This window comes from Canis lupus, chromosome 23 (genome assembly GCF_011100685.1).
Source record: "Canis lupus familiaris isolate Mischka breed German Shepherd chromosome 23, alternate assembly UU_Cfam_GSD_1.0, whole genome shotgun sequence".
NCBI lineage: Eukaryota > Metazoa > Chordata > Mammalia > Carnivora > Canidae > Canis > Canis lupus.
The window spans coordinates 39,229,145-39,237,566 of record NC_049244.1 but is presented as its reverse complement, the minus strand read 5'-3'; the positions used below and the strand labels follow the sequence as shown (position 1 = coordinate 39,237,566).

Sequence of the window (8,422 nt, the reverse complement as noted above, 5' to 3'; positions counted from 1 at the left end):
GGGCAATGGGATGTATCACACCTATAATGAAAATAAACTTAGCCAACTATACTTAGCACGAGGGGGCACCAGGTGGCTTAGTGCATCTTGCACCTTTACTCCTTGAGTTTACCGTGACTGGACCTTTTGCTCTTCCCTACGGTAGACTTTCCCTCTCTATCATACACAAAGCAAATAGAGTCCCGTGGTAGTTCCAGAAGAAACATTATCATTAGTGGAACTTGCCAGTATCCACATGCTGAGGACGAGGAGGGAGTGCATTTTCCATCTTCATGGAAGATGTCTAACCTGTTCTTATGGCCGTTCGCACAAATACACAAGCTGTCTAGGGCCGGACCAGTCCTGAGAACACTCAGCCTCAAGTGTTCTCAAGCCCAACTGATGACTCACAGGGGCTTGTCAATCACCTGCCACAATTACTAAGGATTACTTGTCATGTGTGCATTCCCCTCCTTAGAATTCCTTCATGCAAAGTGCATCTGTCTCGCTAGGATGTCTTTGCCTTAATTATAGTTGCACACAGTAACTCCTACCTTTGCGCCCATTTCCCAGGGACTTGCAAGCCACCATTACTTGCTCTCTCCTGCTTTTAGGCATTTCTGTCTCCACACCTGGCTGCAGGACTGCCTCCACGGCACACAAGCTGTGCAGATATGCAGGCCCCACGCACAGAAGGACCCCGGCTTGGTTTAATTCGTTGCTGTTGCTGAGTTGAAATGCTTCAGAGTTTTTTAAAAGAGGCTCCCCACTTTCATTCTGCACTGAGCTCCATAAATTACGCATCTGGTCCTGTCTAGAGGGCTAAGTGCTTCACGGTGTGTTTCTGTCAAGCCCTGCCTACACATCCCCAAGATGGGAGCCATTCTGATCATCGTGATCATCTTCACCAGTCATTCACTCGGCAGGGTGATGATCACAAACTGCAAGCTTGAGCAGCCCCAAAACACTTTGACATCTGATTACAAATAACTGGTTTGACCAAAAGTCAAGCTTTGGCCTCAGCCATATAGGTTCTCGTTGTCTGTCATCCTGCCAAGTACGCAGATAGGCCCTCACTCCTTCCAGGCTCCTTCGGGTTTACAAACAATACCACCTCCAAACACCGGTTCATAAAGTTTCCCATTCTATAAGCTTAATGTGTTATTCAGAATTTAACAGTTTCCTTAGCATAATTTGATTAAGGGTGTGCAGAATTGCATCAGCTGTAATAAAAGTCAAGCCCTGTAATTTCAATTATTAAACACTTGTACGGGAGCCTGTACCCGAGCAGCTCAGTGGCCGTGAGCTGGAACTGCACACGTAGCAGCTGGGATGTCCAGAAAGGAGGGAAAGGATCCCGTGACAGATCTGAAAGGGCCTCCTCAAGGTGAGTGACAGAGGGGTCTGTCAGCTGCACATCTGCCTCAAGCCACCCCGTGACGCAGCTCAGGCCGATCCTCGCACTGCGATTGTCATTCACTAGCTGTCCACCCACACCGGACCCTGACACAGATCTGTCAGAGGTTCTGATAGAATCATTGGCCACTCACTCTCCCGAGGCCCTAGGATCAAAAGCATCCCTCCCCACATACCTCTCCACTGGCACTTAGTCTCTTTTCCAGACCTGAAGACAGTGCAGGAACTCAGTTACCCCTGTGGGTGCACGTGGGTGGTGTGTGTGTGTATGGTGGGGGGGTGGCTGGGGGAGGGTAGGAAAGTGACATCTCGGCCTCATTCACGACTACAGATAAGACGAGCCTTTTTATTTCCCTCTCAGTCTTTCTCAAGTCATCTCTAGAGACGGGGTTTCAAACATGATCTTTATTTCATTGCTCAGACCCAGGGAATATTAATTAACAGCCTCACTCAGATTCACATTAATGTCACACCGACAGTGTAATCCAGCCGCAACTATACCGTTTGCAACGTGAAATCCTGGACAGCCCTGGCCACAGGCAGCCGGGGATGCCCGGGAACAGGCCGCCTGGGTCTCATGCAGCGTCCACAATGGGCCAAACTCCCTGAAAGTAACTATTCCTATGCCTGGCCGAAATCCACCTCCCGGTCCTTTAAACTGTACGTTCGAAGCACGCAAAATAATAAATAAATATTACGACCTTATCGCCCTCCCTTGAGTACCAAGGCAGCATTTGTTCTGCAGGGATGTTTCGATCCCTGCCTTTATCTTGTTAAAGCAAGTGGGGAAACAAATAATAAACGCCAAACCCCTCGTCTGGAAATGTTTACTTCTTCTCCACGCTCAGAAATTCTGCATTTTTGTTCCTAATTCATCTGCGGGAAATCCTAGCCTCTACCGGGTCACCGTGGAAAAGATCGAAGATGTTCCCGTTGCCCACTCCCCACATCTTAGTAGAGCCCAGGGCCCCCTTTCTCGGGCCAACTTGGGGGGAACGGCCTGAAGATTTTTCCAAACAGGTAACACATTCTTTCCACTCTTTCCCTTCTGAGCGCTTTGCAATTTTGATAGTTCTGTGTTTCATTCACTTACTCGTTGAGTGTTTATCAAGGACTCCCTAGGCGGTGGACACCAGAGGGCAGAGGATTTGCCCCAGCCCCTGCCTGCAAGACATCCACGAGTCAGCCTGAATGAGGCCTTTGAGGGCCTCTGAGCTCCCTGAAATTCAAGCCCCCAGCCTGTGCCACTGCCTTGTTCCAAACTCATATTTGTTGACTAAATGCACCCGGTAGACTTCGTTATTTATAAATAGAGCTTTCTAATTAACAAAGGCATTCCAAAGGCAAAGGGGTGGCTCAGGCGTGCTATCAGCTGAGCGGAATTTGAAAATAAAAATCACTCCGATAACCTGCTCTGAAGATTTCCTCCCGCTGATGGCCAGAGCGCCAAGTTGGGAAATCTGAAAGGATCTCCTTTCCATGTGCTGCCTCAGAAACACTCACCACGGGCTCTGTTGCAATTTGTTGTGGCACAGGTCTGCTTGCACCAGGGGCTGACAGGAGCTTATTAACACCAAAGGGAAAAAAAAAAAAAAATGCTGCTCTCCTTCTCAAACCCGTGGAAGCTGAATGTCACCGATACGGCTAGCTCGGCTGTTAGGGGCAACTACACCTGTCTTGCTTTCCTAGAATGCAGCTAGGTACAAATCTCCAGGAGCAACAATTCACCTTTGCAGATCACAGAGCAGCAGAGTGGAGAGAACGCATCTGCCACAAACAAGGGTATTGGGCAGAAACCCCGTTCAAACACAGCAAGGAGACAAATATTGGTGTTTATGCTTAAAATTTCATCTGAGCAGAAGCCACAAATGCTCTGCAGGCTGCAAAGGCTCCACACAGCATCCAATATTTCCTTAAATACAAGATCCCAAAACATCGCAATTCTACTTTAACCCCAGGGACCTAGATATACTGAGGGAAGAATGAATTCAACTGTTTAGAAATCCTTCACTCCGAAACGAAGCATGAATTTCACCGTGATTAAGTGCTGAGAGCTGATTTCTAACGCCACATGAAATTTGTTTTTAGATGGTTATTTTATTCAGAATGGTTGCTTTTTAATGATGCTGCCTTGATTTCCTGTTAAACCTGTTTCGTCTGTAGTCATCCAACATTAATATTTATTTTGTTCACTTAATTTTAAAGTATTCTTAAATTAAAGCTATTGCAAATATTCTACTGTGGCCGATGATAATTCAGCAGAGGTGCTACCATGAAAATATCATAGAAAACATGATCAGTGTGTTATAGCCGTAATCCGGTTTAATAAACACAGCACTATAAACTACTTTAGGACATTAGGAACTAACCATTCTAGCGTGTGTTATAAAACCCACTGCTAAATACAACTGTTTTTTTTAAACTTCTGTGCTTTTTTTTTCATCTTGAATTCTTAACAGTGTAGTTAGATTTCACATTGTAATGAATATTATACTTGAGAATCATCTTGTGTTAAAGTCTTTCCCATGTACATATTATTCTCCATATTTTCCTTAAAATCCCCAGCATTGAATCAACACAGGTTGGCCTACAAGAGGTTTCACAATAAATTATAGTAAAATAAAGCCATGATGTTATTGAACTTGTACCGTATATAATGAGATAAATAACTACACTGCCTCCTGTTCCTGTTGGGGCTCTGTGACTTCATATTGTAATGTGACATTCCACAGAATGCTTCCATAGAAATAGGCTCAGGACAGCAGCACACCATTGCCACTACAGGAAAACTGGCATGGTTTTCTCCCTGGAAAATACCAAATCTCCAAATCCAACACACTTACTCATAATTCATTTTCATTTCCTCTTTCCCAGAATTCATTTTCATATCTAAAAGAGGCTCTTGGCTGAAGCCTTATACTGTCTGCAACATGTTATAGCTTCTTGCAATTTTACTTTTAGGAAACACAGTAAGGAAGGAAAAGTAATGCACCCCCATGGGCATCCCAAGTTAAGCCATTATAAATTCACATTCTGTTTTGCACTCCTTTGAATGGGAAGCGAGGAAGAAAAGGAAACGCCTGGGAGTGCCCTTATGGTTCTCAGGTAAAACTTCCTTTTCAAATGCCTCCATGTACTACTGTTGTCACAGGCAGAAAAACACTCCAGACATAGATACTTGTCATTTTTCTAACCAAAGTAGTGGCTACAGTCGTCAACAATATGTTCACTCAGATTCTTTGAGCTCTGTGTTTTAATCAGTAGAATTTTTTGTTCTTTATAGACTTTTCTTCAAAAAAAAAAAAAATCCTTTTTCTGAACTAAGCTCAGAACCAAAACAGGTCTCTGCTTCAAGGTTCCCCAGTCTTAACTGAACAGTAATCAAAACCGAATGCCTGCAAATCCCCAAGGGGGGTCGCTTCTTCCTTTCTGAGCTCAAAGTGCAACAGGAAAGTAGTGGGAGCTTTTCCCTCCACTGCCTCGCTTGGGGGGTTTTTTTGCCTTTAGAATTTGAAGGTTTGTTCCCATTCCTGCGCACCTGACAGGCTGTGATTTACATGTGAGAAAACAACTCCAAGGTTCTTATGGAGGAGTCAGAAGCTGCTCCCACCCATCTCAGCGGGTTTTCTAGGAAACAGACTGGGAAAAGGGGGTCGGGGGAGGGGAAGCAAATTCCGTCTGAAGCTGCACAGGTAAACCCAAAGTAATGGAGGCAGATAGTAAAAAGAATATTATTTATTATCTTTTTTTTTATTAATACTCACGAATAACCTTTGCTTTTTTTTTTTTTTTTTTAACACAATCTACTTTTAGAAGAATGCCTCCTCGGTTTATCATGCCCAATCGGGAGCTCTGAGCTCCTGGACGACTTCTCCTTTCTCCACCCCACCCCTCACATCCAAATTACTCTTTTACATGTTCACAGATACCACGAACGTTTTGTAAACAAGATTTAGGGGACTGGGCCTTGATGGAATCAACATCCCACTTCAAAGCGGAAGGCGGGTAGGAGAGAGGGGAGGAGAGGGGAGGAGAGGGGAGGAAAGGCAGGGGAGTGGAGAGGAGGGGAGCGGGTCAGAACTTTCAAGTCTTGCCTTTTCTGAGATGGGTGTGTATTGTGGCTGTTCCTTGAAATTCAATGACTCAAAACATTGACAGCAAGTGCCTGTGTGGTTATTTATATTATATATCTATAATAGAATATGTGGGCTTCCTCAGTTTTGGGTCTCGGCTGTTTTGTTTAAATACACCACAGTCCTCCCGTGGGTGTTGTCTCCACAGGGAGTCGGGTCTCCCAGGAAACCCTCTCAGAGCCGGGGCTTCCGGAGCAGGGTCTTACTGAGGTCTTTGACCTCCTCGGGGCTATTGACCCGCTCGTAGCCCAGCACCGCCATGGGCTGGTAGCAAAACTCCTCCACCTGCTTGATCTGCTGGAAGGTGAGGGCCGTCCGCCAGGCGTTGGCGGCCTGCGTGGCATTGCGCGCCGACACCACGAAAGGCTTGGAGGAAGGAGCCCGAGCCGCTGGTCATGTTGAGGGCGAACTGCTCCATTTCGGGGCTCACCAGCAGCCCCACAAAGTCGTACACCCGCCGCAGGGTCTTGACGGGGTCTCCCACCAGGTCCTCGTACCGCACTACCAGGTAGTGGCCCTGCAGCCAGTCGGGGGGCTGCAGCGCCGTCTGCAGCGTCTTGGCCATGCTGTTGCAGATCACCTCCATCGCGCCGAGCGCGTGGTAGTCCGCCGGGCCGCCCACGCCCTCCTTCTTGACGCCCAGCTTGTGGCCGGCGGCCTCCAGGAAGGGCATGCGGTGGGCTCGCGGGTCCCGGCTGCGCACCACCTGGAGGCTCTCGCGGATGAGCCCGTGGCGCGAGCGGATGCGCGAGGAGGCCACGGCGCGCGGATCGCGCACCAGGTGGATGACCTTGAGGTCCAAGGCAGGGTCGCGCAGCAGCGGCGCCAACACGGCCACGTCGAAGACACGCACGCCCTTGATGACCAGCGTGCGGTACTTGCGGCACTCCTCCTCGAAGCGCGCCAGGCGCTGCGGCGGGCACTTCTTGCACACGCGGTCGTCCACCAGCCCCACGACCTCTTGCGGTAGGCGGGGCAGAGCGGCGACGAGCACACCACCTTGTTGGTGGCCGCCCCGAAAATGCCCAGCGTGGTGAGGTTGCGCCCCCCGCTGCCCGCGGGGCTGTACAGCTGGAAGACCGAGAGGTCGCAGCGGTAGAGCGCGCTCAGCATGTCCCGCGCGGCCCCTTGCAGGGAAACCGCGTCCCCCGGGTACAGTTTTTGCCACACGTGCCACACCGGCTCGTAGAGGAAGAACACCTCGGGGTTCTGGTTGAAGAGCTCACCGAAGAACGATGAGCCCGAGCGCCACGTGGTGAACACGTACACCAACTGCCTCTTGTCTCCGCCAGCCCCGGGGCCCCGAGTGCCATTGCGGGGAGGGGCCCCGGCCCCCCCGGCCCCCGCGGCCCCCGCGGCCCCGGCTGCTGCGGCGGCGGCTGCGGCTGCGGCGGCGGCTGCGGCGGCTGCAGCGGCGGGGGCCGCCCCGACGGCGGCAGGAGGGCGGTACGGAGTACGGGGGTCCAGGCGGGTGTGTGCGCGGGGCGGCGCCGCCGGGGGGGGGCCCGGGCGCCCCCAGCCGCCCCCAGCAGCCCCCGCCGCGGCGCCCGGCGGCCCGTCGGGGCCGCACTGCTGCAGCGGCTCCTTGTGCCACTTGTAGTCCAGGAGGTTGAGCATGGTGAGCACCAGCAGCAGCGCGTAGCCCGCGCACAGCACCAGCGCCTTCCTGCGGAACACCTTCATTCCGAGCGGGGACGCGGGCCAGCGACGGCCCGGGCGCCGGGGCCACGGCGAGAGCAGGGCGCGCGGCGCGGCTGCAGGCGCGGCCGGGAGCAGCCGGGGGGGCGCGCCCGGGGGCAGGGCTCGCGGCGGGCTGCGGCTCATCACAGGCACAGCCGGGGCCGGCGGCGCGGCGGAGGCGGCCCTGCAGCCCAGGACCGGGACGCGGCGGGCCGGCTTCGGGCGCGGGGACTGGGGCCGCGGCTCCGGGGCGGGCGCGGCGGCAGCGGCGGCTGGTCCCCGACGCCCAGGGCGGGCTCTCCCATGGCAGCGGCTCCGGGAAGGACCTGCGAGGGCAAGCGGAGGGAGCCCGTGAGCCCCAGGCCTCCTCCCCGTGCGCCGCCTCCACCTGAGTAACGCCCACCCTCGGGTCCGCCGGGCTCCCCGCTCACCTGGAGCCGCGGGCGCACCCCGGAGCCGCCCGGGATCACGGCCGGCTGGTCGCTGCTGCTGCCGCCCGCTCCCCGACTTCTCGCGCACGGTCTGTCCCGGGAGTCCCCGCCTCGCGGGGGGCCGCGGGGCCGTGCAGCCCACGCCCCGGGCAGTTTCCGGGCGGCGGGCGCCCCGCGGCTCGGGAAGGGAAACTTTCACGGGGCCTGGAAGCCCGCTCCGCGCTCGCCGAGCCCAGCGCGCCCGGCTCCAGGCGCCTCCGCCGCCCTCTCGAGACCGCAGCTTCCTTCCTCGCCCCGGGGGGCGAAGCCGGCGGGGGGAGGGGGCTCAGGCGGGACCCAGCTCCCGGCAGAGCGGCTCCGCCTTCCCGGCTCTCGGCCTCCGCGCCCGGAATCTTCCCATCCCTCCGGCGGCGGCGGATGGGGCGCAGCGCGACCCCGCAGCGGCGGCGGCGGCGGCGGCGGCGGCGGCGGCTTCTCCCATCACTCGGAGGATGCCCGGGCCGGCATTGCCGGCGGCGCCCGCCGCTCCGCAGCCTCCGACTGGCCCGGGAGGGCTCGCCGCGCACAGCAGTCGGCCGGGGAGCCCGAGTCCGCAGCGCCCCCTTGCCGGCCCGCCCCCCGGCACCAGCCGCTCCGGGCCAACGAGGTCTCGGGGCAGAGGAGGCAGAGGAAGCCGCCGCCGCCGCCGCCGCCGCCGCCGCGCGAAAGCGGCGCCCGGGAGGATGCTGCTACCCGACTCCCCCTACGCCGAGCGGCTGCAGCGCGCCCGGGCCAGCCTCTGCG

The 8,422-nt window shown here is 54.8% G+C and overlaps 1 protein-coding gene across 1 annotated transcript; it reads right to left on the bottom strand.

The window, feature by feature from the left end:
* Positions 1 to 3,472: 3,472 nt before the first annotated feature.
* CHST2 (carbohydrate sulfotransferase 2) lies at positions 3,473 to 7,352 on the bottom strand. The gene is given in 3 exon segments (XM_038571122.1): positions 3,473 to 5,903; positions 5,905 to 6,491; positions 6,494 to 7,352. Coding segments are annotated over 3 exon segments (1,647 nt in total). The 3' UTR covers positions 3,473 to 5,702.
* Between the last annotated feature and the right edge of the window lie 1,070 nt (positions 7,353 to 8,422).